The following is a 19,752-nucleotide window of genomic DNA, read 5'->3' on the forward strand; positions in this document are numbered from 1 at the left end:
CCCCAATTCTCTCACTAGAGGTAATATATCTAGGATATATTTAGACTCAAATTTTGTGGGGAAAGCCATATATCTGAGGGAACCTTCCATGGAAACCAGCATATTGAACTGGAGACTCTGCTACCTTGTTCTTATTTAGCGACTGACAGGTGAGAGCAGCATAGAGAGTTATATGCTCCCACATATATGTGGGATTAGGAACATGACAAGGATGTCCACTCTTGCCACTGTTGTTCAATATAGTACTAGAAGCCCTAGCAATAGCAATCAGACAACAAAAAGAAATAAAAGGTATTCAAACTGGCCAGGAAGAAGTTAAACTTTCTCTCTTTGCAGATGACATGATACTTTATATGGAAAACCCAAAAGGCTCCACACCTAAACTACTAGAACTCATACAGCAATTCAGTAATATGGCAGGATACAATACAAAATCAATGTACAGAAATCAGTTGCTTTCTTTTTTCTTTTTTTTTAATTATTATTATTTTTATTTTATTTTTAAAGATTTTATTTATTTATTTGACAGAGAGAGATCACAAGTAGGCAGAGAGGCAGGCAGAGAGAGAGAGAGGAGGAAGCAGGCTCCCTGCCGAGCAGAGAGCCCGATGCGGGACTCGATCCCAGGACCCTGAGATCATGACCTGAGCCGAAGGCAGCGGCTTAACCCACTGAGCCACCCAGGCGCCCCAATCAGTTGCTTTCTTATACACTAAAAATGAAAATATAGAAAGGGAAATTCCAGCTACTAGAGCACCAAGAACCATAAGACACCTGGGAATAAACCTAACCAAAGAGGTAAAGAATCTGTCCTCGAGAAACTACACAACACTTATAGAAGAAATTGAAGAAGACACAAAAAGATGGAAGACCATTCCATGCTCATAGATCAGAAGAATACACATTGTTAAAATGTCTTTACTTCCTAGAGCCATCTATACGTTCAGTGCCATCCCAATTCAAAATTCCACTGACATTTTTCAAAGAGCTGGAACAAACAATCCTATAATTTGTATGGAAACAGAAGAGACCCCACATTGCTAATGAAATGTTGAAAAAGAAAAACAAAACTGGGGCATCATGTTGCCTGAATTCAAGCTTTACTACAAAGCTGTGATCACTAAGACAGCTTGGTACCAGCACAAAAACAGACACATAGACCAGTGGAACAGAGTAGAGAGCCTGGATGGACCCTCAACTCTATGGTCAAATAATCTTTGACAAAGCAGGAAAAAAAAAAAACACAGTGGAAAAAAGACAGTCTCTACAATAAGTGGTGCTGGGAAAATTGGACAGCTATGTGTAGAAGAATGAAACCCGACCATTCTCTTACACCATACACAAAGATAAACTTGAAATGGATACAAGACCTCAATGTGATGAAGGAATCTATCAAAATCCTAGAGGAAAACATAGGCAGTAAACTCTTCAACATCGGCCACTTCTTTCAAGATATGTCTCCAAAGGCAAAGAAAACAAAATTGAAAATTTATTTTTGGGACATCATCAAGATCAAAAGCTTCTACACAGCAAAGGAAACAGTCAATAAAATAGAGAGGCAACCCACAGAATGGGAGAAGATATTCACAAATGGCACTACAGACAAAGGGCTGATATCCAAGATTTATAAAGAACTCCTCAAACAACACACACAAAACAGATAATTATGTCAAAAAATAGGCAGAAGACATGAACAGACACTTCTCCAAAGAAGACAAACAAATGGGTAACAGACACATGAAAAAATATTCATCATCATAGCCATCAGGGAGATTCAAATCAAAACCACATTGTGATACCACCTTACACCAGGCAGAATGGCCAAAATTAACAAGACAGTAAACAACATGTGTTGGAGAGGATATGGAGAAAGGGGAACCCTCTTACACTATTGGTGGGAATGCAAGCGGGTGCAGCCACTTTGGAAAACAGTGCGGAGATTCCTCAAGAAATTTAAAATAGAGCTTCCTTATGACCCTGCAATTGCACTACTGGATATTTACCCCAACAATACAGGTGCAGTGAAAAGAAGGGCCATCTGTACCTAATGTTCATAGCAGCAATGGTCACGGTCTCTAGACTGTGGAAAGAACTAAGATGCCCTTCAATGGACAAATGGATAAGGAAGATGTGGTCCATATATACAATGGAGTATTATACCTCCATCAGGAAGATGAATACCTTTTTGTAGCCGCATGGACGGGACTGGAGGAGATTATGCTGAGTGAAATAAGTCAAGCAGAGAGTCATTATCGTATGGTTTCACTTACTTGTGGAGCATAAGGAATAACACAGAAGACATTGGGGGATGGAGAGGAGAAGGGAGTTGAGGGAAATTGGAGGGGGAGACAAACCATGAGAGACTATGGACTCTGAGAAACAAACTGAGGGTTTTGAAAGGGAGGGGAGTGGGAGGTTGGGTGAGCCTGGTGGTGGGTATTATGGGGGGCACATATTGCATGGAGCATTGGGTATGCTACATTAAAAAACAATGAATTCTGGAATACTGAAAAGAAATAAAATAAAATGAAAAGAATATATATGTGATATAATTATAATTACATAATTATATATCAGATGTAGATTATATATTATATGTAATATATGTGAGATTATATAAGAATTTAATTAATTATATAATATATATAAGAATTATTTGTTTTATGCATTAGGATGGTGATGTGAATTTATTAAAAAAACAAAAACAAAAACAAAATCTGACACTTCCTCTTCCCCCTGATTCACTCACTAGTGGTAATATATCTGGGATATATTTAGACTCAAACTCTGTGGGGAAAGCCATATATTTGAGGGAACCTTCCATGGAAACCAGCATATTGAACTGGAGACACTGCTACCTTGTCCTTACGTAACGACTAACAGGTCAGAGCAGCAGAGAGAGTTGTATGCTCCCACGAGTACGTCAGAAACTCGAACTTAGAAAAAAAATTGCATTTAATTTTTTATACCTTTACACACACACACACACACCCACTAGATTAATCTCACATTTAAGGGTCATAGTCTTGGGTCCTGGGATCGAGTCCCGCATCGGGCTCTCTGCTCAGCGGGGAGCCTGCTTCCTCCTCTCTCTGCCTGCCTCTCTGCCTACTTGTGTTCTCTCTCTGTCAAATGGATAAATAAATAAAATCTTTAAAAAAAAAAGTATAAAAAAGTATGAAAAAGTATTCTTAATTTGATTTTTTTTTCTAAAATATTTTATGCATTGAACTTTTATCTTTATGAACTGAAAAAAACCATGAAGGAATTAATTATCCATATTCCAAGACAGGAACACATTCCTTATACTTCTCTCCTGTTCAGAAGGGGGTGTGTGTGTTCCTTTACATTTTTCTTTACATTGGATACACAAATATAAAATAATCTCTTTCACTGGGAGATAGTGATTCCATTATTTTAGAATTCTTTACAGGAAAAGGTATACAGAACTCACTCATTCTAGGTCCTTCTTTACAAGGAAGTTGGTGGACTTGTGCTAGCTTTTGTGGACTCTGTCTTGGGCAGCCCGGGTTCCTCGACCAAGATCAAGGCATTCTAAACCATAGGTGTTGGGAGGTTTTCAGACAGCTCACAGCTGAGTCCGGCCCCGGGAACTTCCTCCAGGAAACAGCTCCATTCACTGACTGGTGCACTGGGCCTAAAATGGCCCAGGACCTGTGCCTCAGTGAGGCACATCTCTGAAAGGGCCAGTGCGGTTCCAGAGCCCGGTGACATGGGCTGAGACCCCTATCGCCCCTCTACCCAGTCCCACTCCCTTGGCTTCACGGGGCTTGCTGCTGGGAGGATTTCTAGTCAGCTTTCTGCATAGGAATCAGTGCCTCGGGGTCCACTTCCCTGGGAACCCGACCTAAGATACTCTCTAACCACCAAAATGTATCTTGTTTTTAACAGAATTCCTCTGAATCACTTCTTAAATTTTCCACTGAAGTATTTCTGATGCAAGAGGAACACGAACTTGCATCTCTAGGGGAGTCTAAATAGGCTCTTAGCCAGAAGCAGTTCTCCACACGCTCAGCATTTCTCTTAAGTCTCTTGTTTTATCTAATGAAAATTCTCCATTCTACTACAGAATATATCCGTGCTTTTTTCTAATATAAAAAACTTCCTCCAGGTATTCAAATGAAATGAGCACTCTGGGAAGACGTGGCAAATTTATCTTCTGAATTCAACGCGATCTGCCGCAAAATCCCTTCGAGACGTTAAGAAAGTGTTCCTAAAATTTTAATAAATGTATTTATTCATGGGTGTCACCCGTGGAGTCAGCTAATCATTAGAGGTGATATCTTTGTCATACAGTCCTGTAAAAAATGAACAGTATTAATTGTTCTTTTTTATAACCAGAATATTCTCAGCATCATCTTAAACACAGATTACTGAATGAAAAAAAAAAAAAAGTCAATCTGAAAAGGCTAAGTATTGCCAGATTCTAACTATATGATATTCTGGAAAATGCAAAACTGTGGAGACAGAAAAATGCTCAGTGGTGACCAGGGGTTGGGGGAGAAGAGATAAATGAGTGGCGCATAGGGGACTTTAGAGCGGAGAAATTCTTCTGTACGACACTGTAATAGTGGCTACGTGTCATGCCACAGACTGAATGTTTGTGTCCCCTTGCCCCAGTTTCACACCCTGGAATGTGATGAAATCTGGAGGTGGGGCCTTCGAGAGGTGATTAGCTCATGAGGGTAGAGCCCCCACGGAGATCAAAATAACTTTTGGTCCCTCCACCTTGTGAGCACACAGCAAGAAAGCATTGTCTAAGAGAAAGCAGCGACAATATACCTCAGAATCTGTATGCTAGCCTGTAACTCATATTTGATGTTCTGCTTCTGAAATTTCTATGTTCTAGTTTCTCCAGATCCCTTCTGAAATTCAACATTTAAAGTACACAATGCTTAAGCCCCCATGTTGCATCACCACTTCCTCATATCAGGGCGGGTAGGAGAAGAATGAATGAAACAAGATGGAATTGGGAGGGAGACAAACCATAAGTGACTCTTATCTCACAAAACAAACTGAGGGTTGCTGGGGGGAGGGGGGTTGGGAGAAGGGGGTGGGGTTATGGACATTGGGGAGGGTATGTGCTATGGTGAGTGCTGTGAAGTGTGTAAACCTGGCGATTCACAGACCTGTACCCCTGGGGATAAAAATATTATATGTTTATAAAAAATTAAAAATTAAAAAAACAAATAATTGAAAAGGAAAAAAAAAGTACACAATGCTTTCAGGGTACCTGGGTGGCTTATTCGGTTAAGTGTTTAATGTCTGATTTTTAGCTCAGGTCATGATCTCAGGGTTGTGGGACTGAGCTCTGTGTGGGGCTCCGCACTCGGCGCTGGGTCTGCTTGTCCCTCTTCCTCTGCTCCTCCGCCATGTGCACTCTCTGTTTCTCTCCAATCAATCAATCAATCAATCAAATCTTAATAAAAAATAAAGTACACAATATGATGAAAAATATAGAGTACACAGGCCAAGCACACTGACCCATTATTTACCAGGCCCAGTGAGCCACTTAGGCAGGTTGTTTAAAACCAGGGGAACTAAAGTGCAGGCCAGGGGTGCCGGGGTGGCTCAGTGGGTTAAGCGTCTGCTTTCGGCTCAGGTCATGATCCCAGGGTCCTGGGTTCGAGTCCCACGTCGGGCTCGCTGCTCAGCAGGGAGCCTGCTTCCCCCTCTCTCTCTGCCTGCCTCTCTGTCTACTTCTGATCTTTCTCTCTGTCAAATAAATAAATAAAATCTTCTTAAAAAATGAAATAAAATAAAGTGCGAGGCCAGTGAACACACAAGGGGACAAGTGCCAGATCGGTCCCAAGTCTGGCACGCTCTGTTGGAAATGTGCATTGCTGTTCACTGCATAACAACATGGCCAGAGCAGAACAAAGACCTCCACCAGGAAGGTAAGCTAAAATAGCACATTCAGGGCTCACAGTGTCCTTTCCATATATCCCAAAGGGCTCCGTCAGCATAGATGAAAGTAAAAGAAAGTAGGAGAGAGAAAAGGTTGCACATATGGTGGAGACTGTGACAGGGAGAGACAGAAGCAGGAAAAAAGACACTTCAGGAGAATGGTGGACTCATTTTAACAATAAGTTTCGCAGTCCAACTTAAAGATACTTGTGGTTAAGTCACCATCCCTCAGGCTGTATCTATCTGATGAGAGGTATTGGGTGGATCTGAGGTTGGGGCAGGAGGAAGCCAGAGGCCAGTGGGCAAGCCTGGTGCACACACACACACACACACCTGGTGCAATTGCGCATGCATACACATATACACACACACTATCTCCTATTAGCCATAGGGGAAAGTGTCTCAAATGAATTCCAAGTCTAACGGGTGCTGAGATCAATAATGAGGTGGGTCTCCTGCTGCAGTCTGCAACTGATTTACTCTATGTTAAAGCCAATGCAAGGCTGTCCCAACAGTAAAGCTATGCCCCCGCGCTACCTCCTGCCAAGGATGATTCCTCCAAGGGGAGAGGAAGTCCAGGGCGGGGGAGGGGTGCTGGGTACAGCCAGCATCACAAAGTGTGCTGAAGTCACCGCCCTCTTGTCTTTGCTGCATGAGGAGAGCGGGAAGCACACGGGCATTTACTTCAGTGTGTTTCAGCAGAAAACAGGTTAAAACATGCTGCTTTAGAGTACAGGGGATGTGTATGGTCGTTTGTTTTGACAAGAGTGGTTCTGAAACCAGTGAAAAATCCCACCATGGAAGCTATTCTAGCGCCATCAAAAAAGGGCAGGTGCATCACTGCGACCGCCTACTTGCCAAGTCTCTGCCCGGTTTTTGCTCAGAGTGGTCATTTCACATGGAGTCTGGACAATCCAAACCAGAGGTGAAGTTTTGACCTTTGTTTGAAAATACAGTGACATCTTAATGTCCAAGGGAGCACAGGTGAAGTGTGGGCTCAATATTTCTTAAATGGATGAATAATAAGGGAATGGTTTATAATAGTAGTTTTACTTTCCTTGATAATACGCAGTTAAATGACCAAAATGGATAAAATAACGAATGCACTGACTAAATGACTATGTCCATTGATTTAATTAGCCATGAAACAGGGTAGACCAGAAAATTAGAAACCAAGAAGTTCTCTCAAAAATAACCTTCCAATGTATTTTAGTAAATCTATAATTTAGCAACTAAAACTATCCTACATTCATACTGACACTATGGGTTTTTACCAATTGCTTCAGAAGGTTTATGGGATTTTTACATTAAGGACTTTGACAGACCACGTTCTCTTTATGAATAAATCTGCCCTTTTGGTTTTGCAATAAATCTCAGGATATGGTAGAAAAAACAAAAACAAAACACCTGGGATAAAAGTGAACTGACACTGTTAACTAACATTCAAATTCCCAGTAACTAAGACATTCTTCTGAACACCACAGTCTGCTTCATTCTATGTTCTACACGCACTTATAATTCCTAATATTTGGGGGTATTTCTTTTGTCCTACAGGATGTTGAACTTCCTTGGTCACTCAGTTTGGGAAGCAATTGAAATATCTTTCTCATACCAATAAAAACTACTTCATACTGACAATTTACAGTGAAACACAGTGAAACATTCTTATGATTTTCATATAAATTTAATAAGAGCCGAGAGTCCCAAGGATAATCAGATGGATTTTTATCTTTATGATTAATATGCTTAGTGAAGGCAAAATTGATTGCCTGTTTTGAAAGGAAAAAAATATGCACAAGGAAGTTCAGTTTTAAAGAGCAGGAAGTAAGCTGTTGCCAAATATTGCCATACTCAATGACATAAATGGTTAAACGCTCACTGTAAAATATATCGGTTATAAATGTGTGTATATATATTTAATTATATATATACACTCACGCACACACGTATATATTTAATTTTAATTCTTTAGAACTCTTGGTTTGAGGCTATTTTGAGTTATAATTTTGTTTCCTGAAGGACCTTCATAAAGTATAAAAATATTCATTTCTTTTTTCATTAATAATGGTTATCTCTAGTTTGGACTCTTAAGAGAATCATTTTGATCTACTTTAATTTCCATATCTAATAGCTTAAATATTCCTGGAAAGATGGAATGTGACCTCTGTTTGGACTAAAGAGAAACAGAAGAGTAGGGGGCACACAGAGACGTCTGGGCCGCATGCAGCGTATGTGAGAAGTCAGGAGGGCTTACACGGCTTGTCAGAAGGGCTACACAAACGGGAAACGTCAAAAGTCTGACAGAAGAGACCAAAGTCAGGGAAATCTAAAAGCTTCCAGAAGTTGGATCCAGCATGGAAGCTGATAAGAGCCTGAGAACAGATGCCAAATAGAAAGGCATCATTATTTTCAAAGGGAAGAGCTGCAGCCACTCAAGGCTAAGCTATAATAAATATAGAAGAAAGCTGAATGAATTTCAAAATGTATACAGACATACGTAGAATGTGTATATGTGCATTTGTGCAAGTACCGTGTGTTCACCCGTATGCACGCATGTACTCGCGCACATCGGTGGGTGGTTTGAAAGCACAGAGCTTTTCCATAGTGACGGGGGCGGGGGGGGGGGGTGCGGAGGCGGTGGGTGATGGGCACCAGAAGGGAAGCGCACACAAGGCTGTGGAGGGGTGAGTACTCTACTGCCCTAGTTCCCGCTCCCCCCCACCCAGCTCTTATGGAGGTCACACGCTTAAAAGAAAATCAGGAATACATTTAGGGAACATCAAGAGTTGAGGAAACAGGACCTAATTCAGAGGCCCCCAAAGAGTGATCCCTTTTACTCCACATCAACGTTTGCCACAATTATGGCCACTCCTTCCTAAAGGAAAAACAGTGATGGTAATGTAAATGGCTGACATTGCATAAATGAAGAATTTTCTGCCATCAACTAACCTCAAATAATCTAAAACGTGTGTGAATGTGGGAACATATATAAAATGTTGCTGGTCATTTCTTTCTTGTCATGAAGCCTGGAGCCCAGACACACCCTAGTGGATTAACCGATTCATTCCTATTTTATCATTTCCAGATGGTGTGACAGTTCCTGGTCGGACATATCTATGCTGGTGTGGCCTTAGCTATGCTCCGTGTTGGACCAGGTTGCGCACTTGACCTAATTGACTGCTGTTGTTCACTTGGTAGCTCTGGCCCACATTAACTGCAACTTTATTGAATAGTTAAAAAAAAAAAAAAATCCCCCAATGCTGAACTCTTGATTTCTAATTTTAGGGCCATTATTCTTAAATACATTCCTTTTTAAATTCATGCTTCATATTGCTTCCAGGATACATTCCCCAAAGGAAGACTCCTGCTCAAAAAAATGGTTCTCCAATCCTTTACAGGATTAAGGGCTGAAGTACCACTGTCCTGATGCCTGACTCAGCCTCACCCGTGTTCTCCCTCTTAAGCCTATAATTGCAGAGGAAATAATGAACATTTCAGATATGATGGTGTTATACTCTTTGCTGGCTGGGAAAGGACCAGGAAAGAAAATGTTGTTGGCAAGCTTTTACTTACAGAAATTTTGAGTATTTTGGCACCAATCAATTATTAGATTTTTGTCTAAGCATAGAAGGCTTGAGATGGAGAGTAGGAAGCTATCTCTCCATCACACACCAGAAATACAGGCACTGAAGGGAATCGAAAGAGTTTAAAGCAATCTGCAGTGAGAGAAGATTGTTCAATTTCATACACACTTAAGAAACACCTGCTGTACAAGTCTTAGGAAGGCCAAAGTACAGATGGATGATGTACTGAGGCAGGTGGTAGAGAAGACCACTCAGGGGTCAAACAGAATTCTATGGTGGTCTTTCAGAGATCTCTCAGCTGTAGTATCTTGACTACTTCTATGACCCAACCAGAAAAAAATGGCTGTGATGCCATCACTTCCAGTTAATAGGCCACTGGCGCTGGAGACAGAGAAAAATAGAGCTATGTTTAATTTAATCAATATTAACTTTTGAGAAATATTAATCAGTAGCTCACCTCTAAGCTCAGAGTGTTGTATGTGATTATTATTATTTAAAAAAAAATGCATAATTTTTAAGATTAATTTTTCCCTCTCTGATGAAATGATTAAAAGTGATTACTTTGAAGTATATTGGGTTATCTTGCCCCATATGGGATTCTACAGAAGGAAAGACTAACATTATGTTAATTATATTACAATCAGAAAGACCAGAAGGGGCAAACAGCAAAGTCTAGATATTCTAGAACTTGGACTTACTTCCTAATTGATCAATCATTTGCTTCACCAGGCAGAAACAACCGTCATTTCTTTAGAGCTGTTTTTACCAAAACCTGGTTATTTCCCTAACCTCATGTTTTCTGTTTTGAGCAAGTTTGTTAGTGAAAATAACTCATATGAATGAACCCATTTATTCTTCATTAAGCCATGAAAGTTGTGTTTTATTTGTTTTTGTTGTTTTCTATTTCTGTCACTTCCAACTATTCTCAGAGAGAGTAACCAGTCATTTCTGGGTAAAATGTTGTCACAGGCCAATAAGATGTTATCAGAAAAACTGTTATGAGAATTGTTGAAGTCACTTGATTTTTAATTTAAAAAAATCTTCTTAAAACAGTTTGTGGATGTGTGTGTATGTTTAGTGAAGCAGTGTCACTTTTTTATTCTATTTCTTAGGCAACAAACAAACAAACAAACTTGTTTTCATAAAGTCTGGATGTTTTCTAGGTAACAACATATGTGTTCCAGGGAATTAGGAAAACCATGATAAAAGTAGACTCTAATACCCCAAGAGAACAAAACAGAGCCAGATAGATCTTGGCAATGAAAAACTCCCAGAATGTCTCAGACACACTTGGCCTGGTAAAACAGTTGGCCCTATTTCTGAGTGAAAAGAAAGGATTTAGCAAAGGTTATGATAATTTCCAAACATGACTAGGAATTTAGGAGTTGATTACTGCTTTCATATTTTAGAGAAACGGCTATATTACTACAACATGTTTTGTTTTATATAGATGTTATATTACTTATGCATTAAAATATATATTATGTATATATTATAGGCCATACATACAGAAATATGTATGTTTATGTGCTAGTATCAGTGCTCACGTAAAAGCATTCACCTTTAAGACAGAGTTAGAATAACCTGTGGTTTATCTTCAGGTTCAAAGGGAGATACTTGTCAAATCCAGCCAACCTAACGGAGTATGGTTCATAACGGGACTGAGTTTTTCATGGTTTTCATTTGGAACTTTCCCCCTAATTTAACAAAATTCCTTCCAGCCTGATAATAAGTAAGAAATCAAGTAAGAACCATTTCAGAGTATAACATGCAGGCTTCTCCAAACATAGGCAAGGGGGAACCCAGGTCTTGTTGGCATAAGCCTGCCTGGTATTAGTTTTTAATGCCATTTTCTGGTTCTTGTGTTTTGTTTTGTTTTTCCTTTAAATTTAATGTTCCTGCCTTCAGTAAAAAGGAATTATCCCGTCCTTTGATAAACTGTGAGGACTTCATAACCCACAAGAATAAATTTAAAGTCTAATAATATTCTCTAAGCCAAAAAGTTAACGGGGGTTGACTGGTTACCATTTTCTTTCAGCTTTTTTGGTAATCACCAGTGCTCATTTTAAAATTAGGCTCATGATTCACTAACTGAATCAAAATTATAAAAATGAACCATACATTAAAATCATGTTTTAAATAATTTATCTATAATTACTATATCACTTCTGATATAAAATGAATGTCTATTTTATATCATGTGCTGACTTGGAATTTTAGATTTTTCTCAACTTAAAAGTTAAAGATCACTCATTCTCACTAAAATTAAAACACACACACACACACACACACACACACACAGAACAAGACAGTGACAATGATGATTTTTTAACATGGACCAAAAAAAAAAAAAAAAGACAGAAAATAAGCCACGAATATCATAAAACACCATGTAAACTATATTATAGGAGAGCTGTAAACTTCAAGCTAAGAGAATCTGCAACAGAGTTTGGCTTCCTGTGGGGAGTTTCAAGGATAAATTCATGAAAAATGCAGTTTTGCTCTGCCCTTCAAAGTAGAAAAGCATTTACACAAGAGGAGGTAAAAGGCAGGGCGTTCCCAGCCACAGAAGTAGTGGGTCCAAAGTCATGGAGGTGGAAGACTACGGGCATAGTTGGATAGAGGCAGGGGGTGCTATTTTGAGGTATTATTTCATAGACAGAGACAGATAAGACAAGAGTTGTACTAAAGGATATGAAACTTATTTAGTAGGTAATTGAGAGCCTATAAGCATTTTTCTTCTTTGTAACTTGTATGAATTTGTGTATTTTGATTAGTTTCCCTTTTATTTCCCCTCTCTCTGTTAGAGTCCAGACAGATAATTTACTATTCTTGGTTAACTATATAATTTGGTCCATATGCTTCAGAGTATTCAAGACTGATTATGATTAAAAAAAGAACTGGCCATCATGCAGACCAGGATGGTGTGGAGGTTAGATATGAGAGCATAGCCTAAGGGACCCTGACGCATGGGCTTGGTCAAGGGTATGCTTCCAAACAGCAATTTTAATTCTGACAGGATGACACAGGGACTGTTAGAGATCATTCAGAGTGATGACAGGGGAGTAGATAGACCAGTTTCCAAAGCAAGTTTTCAAAGACAGTGGAATTAGCCAGTTTTACCCTCTGATGTACTTTATCTCACTTGCTTCCCACTTGTTTTTCTGAGTTAGATTCTCAGTATTCTATTAAATTTTTGGAACTATCCAAAATCCTTTCAACAAACTTAGTTTCTACTTAAGTTAACCCAAGTCAGATTCTGTTGCTTGGGGGGAAAAAAAAAAATCATGATTGTGTTGAATAAGAAAGATGCCAGATCTTCTTTTCTATAATAGGTCCTAGAAGATGAATTTGGTAGTTTGCTACATGTCAGTAAATTAGATAAATCAGTAATTCCGCCATTACAGAGATTCTGGTGACTAATAAGGATGACTTGAACTAGAGTTTGAACAGTAAAATGGAAGCAAAGGGGCAGGAGGGGCAAAATCTATAGAATCTGCTGCCTGAGGTTTGTTTAGACTAAGGTAATGGAGGGGTTAAAACACACACACAATGGAGGGGTTAAAACACACACACACACACTCTTCTGCTCGTGAGTGCCCTTCCAATCCAAATCCAGGACAGTACACAATGGAGGGGTTAAAACACACGCACACACACACACACACACACACACACACACACTCACTCTCTCTCTCTCTCTCTCTCTTCTGCTCGTAAGTGCCCTTCCAATCCAAATCCAGGACAGTACACAGTAGATTCCCAACTAACCTGGCTGAAGGGCCGTCCTGCTCAAGTTCACCAACACACCGAAGAGTGAGGAGCCTTCTCTAACTGCAATGTCACCTCTGCTTTCCCCTGTCTGCCTTACCCCTGCCTTACCCCCTACCTGCCCCCTGACTCCTTCTCTCTGTACTCTCTCCCTTTCTCCATCTCTCTCCATGCATTCCTTCCGCTTTCCTGATCCTCTTGTACAAACCCAGCCCTGCGTGATCTGGAAGGGACTTAGGAGATCATCTACTTCAGCTCCCTGATGAGGAAACATGGTCTAAGGAGTTATAATGATTTTCTCAGAATTGTACAGTTATTTAGGGACACATTCATGATTTAGACTCATGTCTCCACAATTTTAGTCCAGCTGTTACCTCCCCAGCACTCAGTACATGTTTATTCCAAATGTCATGTAACGCTTTATGTAACTTCTCTCCCTGGATCGTCAAGTGAATCCAATGGAACATGCTTCCTGGCATGTCACTATGGGGGCCCTGATACCCCCATTGGAGAAACACTGGTTCAATTGATGATTTTCTGAAAACATCTGCTTGAATCGATCACAAAGCATTGCTGTAAAAACTATACCCAAAGATTCTGGATTTTGGATGTGGGCTTGGTTGGAGGCACCTCTTTGTAGAAACTTACAGAAAGAAGACATGGTTTAATGCTAAAGATCTTACTGTTTATTCATTTGTTTGTTTGTTTTGAACTATCTTCAAAAGCAGAATCTGTCCTATAACATAGTGGGCAAGAAGAACCTAAGGCAAATGTTAGCAACTCTGTTCACACAACTAGTTATCCTTGTTATTATGATTATTTAGAATAATAATAACTTTTCAGCCCAAATTTCCCAGTCATTGTGTTAGACTCTGGAGATGAAATAAACAAGCTCCTCTTGCTCATGAGGAGCTCAAATTAGTGGGAAGTGATATATAAATGCATGAATGTGCATATATGTATGTATATATATACATATGTACGTATGTATGTTTGCATGTGTGTGAGAAGAGCTAAGAGTAAGTAGGGGAAGGAAAGAAATGGAAGATATAGGACAAGGAAGACTTTGATGGGACAGTGACTGGGAGGAACTAAGAGTGGAAATGACTGAGAACATTTACTCTTGAAAGACAAGATTTTTCCTGAAACAAATGGTGACAAAAAAGAGTTTGGTTGTGGATATAGTCACATTTAGAGGTAGAAACAAGAGGTTAAGGGTGTTTGTTATTTAAGGGAGTTATTTTCTATTCAAGGGATATAAGAACATTGGCAGAGTGAAGGATGTTCAAGGGAACAGCTGGGAGATTTGAGGATTATTGTAGAAAATCAGTGCCAGGGAATGGGAAATAGATGTGTGTAGGACACTTGACCACCAGCTAAGGTGATAAACCAAAACATTTAATGGTCCCAGTGAACATGATCAGCAGCAGCCTGGAAAATACAAATGGTTATAGTAACCCAATTTCAAAGACCAATAAAGCCATTATGACTGAATATGTCTTGGATATTTTTATTTATCCTACAGAGTTTGTCCAATAAATAAATGTGTTAATACACATAATGTACTTAGCAAGATGCCTGGCATATAATTAGAACCCAAATTTATCTTTTAAAAAATTGGACATGGGGCACCTGGGTGGCTCAGTTAAGTGCCTGCCTTCAGCTTAGGTCATGATCCCAAAGTCCTGGAATTGAGCCCTGCTTCAGGCTCCCTGCCCGGCAGGGAGTTGCTTCTCCTTCTCCCTCTGCTCCCTACTCCCTGCTAGGGCTCTCTCTCTCTCTCTCTCTCTCTCTCTCTCTCTCTCTCTCTGTCTCAAATGAATAAAAATCCTTTTAAAAAGTTATTAATTAAAAAATGGGACATAAAATAATTCAAAGTGCTGACTGAGAATGGAATTAAAATGTCAGATCACTAGATCTAGGATTATTAGGGGAAAAAAGTATAAAGAAACTGTTTTATGGGAGAAAACGGGAAGCACTGAGAATCTAGAATTGCATTTTTTTCTTATTAACAATGTTTGAAAACAGGTTTTGGAGGAGTAATTAGAAAGTAGAGGATATGATGATCAGATGAAAATTTTAACCCTAAAATTTTAGATAGGATGATAAGATCCAGTGTGGGAGCTGGTTATGAAGGAAGAATATTTATGAAGGTAACTGAAATTGAAAAGGTCAACACTATACATGGGCTGAGTAACCTGGAAGCTGAAATTGCCCAGGATTTAGGATCTAGAGAAAAATCACTGGAAGGATAAGAACCCAGATGTGTGGTCTTAAAAAGAAGAAAATTAAAAAAAAAAAAAATTTTTAATTTTTTTTTTTTAAGTAATCTCTATACTCAGCGTAGGCCTTGAACTTATAACCCTGGGATCAAGAGTCACATGCTCTACAGACTGAGTCAGCGAGGCTTCCCCAAAAGAAGAAACTTTTAAATAACTCTGTAAAAATAAACCTTTGAATGAGGCATAGAGTAGCCAGAAAGACAATGACCCTATTATTTAACACTGAAAATCTGAAGATTTTATAAAGAATAAACAGCCAGTTAAGCGGAAGCATCATAAATAGCAGAAATTCAGATTACAGTTAAAGGGATGATTTCTTACAAAATGTGTTATTGACAAGACTCTTGTTTTGACTAAAAGTTCTACCCTGTACTGTAGAAACAGTGAGGAGAAGGCAAATAGCCCAGGGGATGGGGAAAAGCTAACATGGACGGAAAAGACACTTTGGAAGATGACAGGTGACCAGAAGAATCCTTACCTTGTGTAAGTCTTGTGAACCTTTAGAAATAAAGAAAGGAGACGATAATGCTCCTCTAATGAAACTAACTTTCCCTACGTCTCTTAAAGGACGGTAATCACGGTCATCTGGTTGCCTAGAGGACATGAAAACTTGATGGTTAGGTTTATGGACAGAAAAACTTTACCCCCTACAACATACACTGATCTTCCTTCAATGTATGAACAGTCTTAGGCCTGGAAACAAATGTTGTTCATCAGGAATTCCCAGTTCCTCCATATGAGGATAGTAAAACAATCCATGCACATCCCATCTACTAAGGAAATCACTTACCTCCAAAGACACATTCTGGGGTGAAAATGATGTCATCAAGGGCAATGAAGATGTCCTCATTTCCAGCCAAATCAGCTTCAAATGTCACTTTGAATGCACTAGTGCTGGAGAGAGGAACATGTCCGTATATCCAACCAGTTCTTTTACTTCCAATCGCTGACCACACAAGGATGTTTAGTCCAGATTCCTCAATGGTATATACCTAAAAACGGGGGCAAAAGAAGAAAAGGCAACTCTTTATGGTTTGGATGTTAGAGACATATGGGCATCCTGGTTGTTAATGGAAGAATGGAGTCTGGCAATGGGATAGCATGACACCTCGGCTATAATACTTCCTTTCTGTTTCAAAAGAAGAGAATGCATATCGTAAGTGGACATGGCCATATACAAGTCATTTCGAAAGCCAAAGCAATGTGCAGAACATACTTACTATTCTGACAAACAGGGTATCTTCCTGAATTAACTAACATCAATACCCAGGACTTTCCAAATGCAAGAACTCACAGATTCAACACAGAAAAGTGAAAGAGCAATAAAGTTAGCTTTGAAACCAATCACCAGGCCAAGTTCCAATAATCTTTTTGAACAGTAAAAAGAAATTCAAAACAAAACAAAAAATGCCATTTCCTAATGCACTTTAAAAAAAAATCTGTATTTTAAACAACAAAAACAGGCAAGGTTGTAAACCTATTTTTCTATACTACCTTTCTGTATCTAACTTTCAGTTATCATTTCCCTAGAAATGATAGTTATACACACACACACACACACACACACACACACACACACACACAGCAATGTATGTTAGCAATCACTTATATAACGCTTTCTTTTATATGGGAAAAATATGACTCAGAGAAAAGAAAACATATAATAGTAATTTTCTTCTATTACAACAGTGTTTTTGTCTAACAACATTTCTTCCTACCAAAAAATCCTACTTTCTCACTTTTTTTCTTGGTATCAAAATTTATCTAAAGATAATTTATCCATCAAAAGTTCATTCATATTTTATACTATCAGGAGAAAATAACACCACTCATTCTGTTGCATGCAATGATATGATATTGTATGGCATTCCAGAAATACTCCACCAAATTATCTAGAGCCAGAAATTAGCATGCTGCTAACTGGAGTTAGCAACTACAATGTTACTGTACAACTACAACTACAACTGTAACGTTCACTGTTGCAAAAAGTCTGCCAGGAATCCAGCTATTAATGGACGTTAAAAAAAATTAAAAACATATCAAGATGATCATAGAGAAAGAAAAATAGAAAAACTTGCCCCAAATTTGTAAACCTGAAAAGTGAGATTTAACATCAATGGTAGAAAAAGCACACATTTTGTAAGCAAAAGCCCTTTTTACATTGATTCCTCAGTAGATGAAATTAACTAAAAGTCAGTATGAAGGGAATTTGGGTCAACAGAGTGTTTCCAATCTCAACAGAAGCAAACATTCATCCCAAAGCTCTAAGATCTGGTGGGTACCTATCTCTCAAATAAATACAAATTTCCTCCATTTTCAAAAAATTAAAAAGGTAAGAAGCTTCCAATTCAATGTGATAAGAGGAAAACTTTATTATAAAGTCAAACAAAGTTGAAGTATCTCTTTTTTTCCTTCATAGATCCTGAGTTACAACTTAAAGATTTAAAATGGGATGGCTTTATTTTATAACTTTTTCTACAAAAAGCAATTCAGAAAACTAAATTACATGAAGACACACCCAACACCTTTTGCTTTTTTTCAAAACCTTAGTATAAATGTATTTTATTAAGATATTTTTGTTTTTAATTTCATTTTTCTCTTTCAGTCATCTTAATCTTTAATTAAGCAAGCATGCTCTTGCCAAATTCCATCTCCCTCATGCTCCTTTTACTCTGCTTCTCCTAAATCCACCATGACATCCCTGGCCTGTTCTCCCTCCCACTGTGTCCCATCATGAGCATTAACTCTAATAGACTTCAAGCTATGGTACCCAATATTTCACCCTACTACAGTCCATATTCATTCTGATCAACTTCACTAATTCACTACTTAATTCCAATGAAACTTTTTTTTTTTAAAGATTTTCTTTATTTATTTGAGGGAGAATGAGTGAGAGAGAGCATGAGAGAGGAGAAGGTCAGAGGGAGAAGCAGACTCCCCAAGGAGCTTGGGAGCCCGATGCGGGACTCGATCCTGGAAGTCCGGGATCATGACCTGAGCCGAATGCAGTTGCTCAACCAACTGAGCCACCCAGGCACCCCCAATGAACCTTTTTGACAATCTCATGGATTGTTTCAATTGTAACATGAATTTATAATACTATCAGTGCATTAAACTGAATAATTGCTATATCCAGTGTTTCTGTAGCCACAATGGCCAATGGTAAAAATAGGAGGACCATTTAAGGGCTCCATATAATGCTGGGGTTTTTTGTGGTTTTTTTGTTTGTTTGTTTTTTGTTTTTGGCAAGTAAGAACCCTATAAAAGGTTAATATTATCTATTTCTGTCTTTCAATGAAAATAATATTCTCTGTCTTCACAGAAAATTTTTGTGATAACTGTCCACAAAATATTTTTTATTTTTCAAAAATCTATTATTTTGAAAAATAAAATGGCTAATATCCTTGAAAAATAATTTTAGTTTAATTTGTTTCAAATTTTATATTTGATTATACACATTTTACAAAAACCAATCTATGTTGCAATATTAACTTATTATTTGAAATAGCTTCTAAAATCAGCTGCTAAACAAATAATTTGGATACTGCTATTCTGATATTCTAAATGTTGGTTGGATACATAACCATTAATATAATTACATTATATTATATATTAAAAACAATCATTTTATCATGATTTTTATCATAAAACAATATGGATTCAAAGAAAACACATAAAATATAATGTATATATATTAAGTCAAGATTATATTATAATCAAGGATGATATAATTTTAACTGCTTATGATATAGGGCAGGGAAAACTTGAAGAGAACTTACTAAATCAAAACACAGAATAAAATGATACATGATTTAAATACAAATATTATAATAATATTCAATTAAATATATGGGAATTTTTTTTGAGAGGAGTCTCCTCAGCACTTATTTAGAGTGAGCATGCCTGGGGAGGAAAACATTTGACAAAAGGTGTGATGCAGTAATAAAAAATATGAGTTAATGATTCAATTACAGAACAGTATGGAAACCAGAAAGCAGTTATCTCGACAATACCCAAGTATGTAAGTTTTCCTGGTGAAAAACTGCAAGAACCAGATTAGTAGATTTTCCTGAAGTTCCTCTCCTGCAGCCAGTCACAATCTCCAAATGCCTGGCAACACGGAAGGTAGGCTGGTGCTGACTTAACGTCTCCTAATGGACACTTCCAGATATCAGAGATACTTTATT

General features: G+C 38.3%; 1 protein-coding gene across 1 annotated transcript in view; it reads right to left on the reverse strand.

The window, feature by feature from the left end:
• The window catches only part of MALRD1 (MAM and LDL receptor class A domain containing 1), a 751,478-nt gene that overhangs the window by 147,568 nt on the left and 584,158 nt on the right, over positions 1 to 19,752 (reverse strand). The window contains 1 exon segment of the mRNA XM_059404562.1: positions 16,356 to 16,557. Coding sequence (XP_059260545.1) covers positions 16,356 to 16,557 — 202 coding nt within the window.

The sequence above is a fragment of the Mustela nigripes genome, chromosome 6 (genome assembly GCF_022355385.1).
Source record: "Mustela nigripes isolate SB6536 chromosome 6, MUSNIG.SB6536, whole genome shotgun sequence".
Lineage (NCBI taxonomy): Eukaryota > Metazoa > Chordata > Mammalia > Carnivora > Mustelidae > Mustela > Mustela nigripes.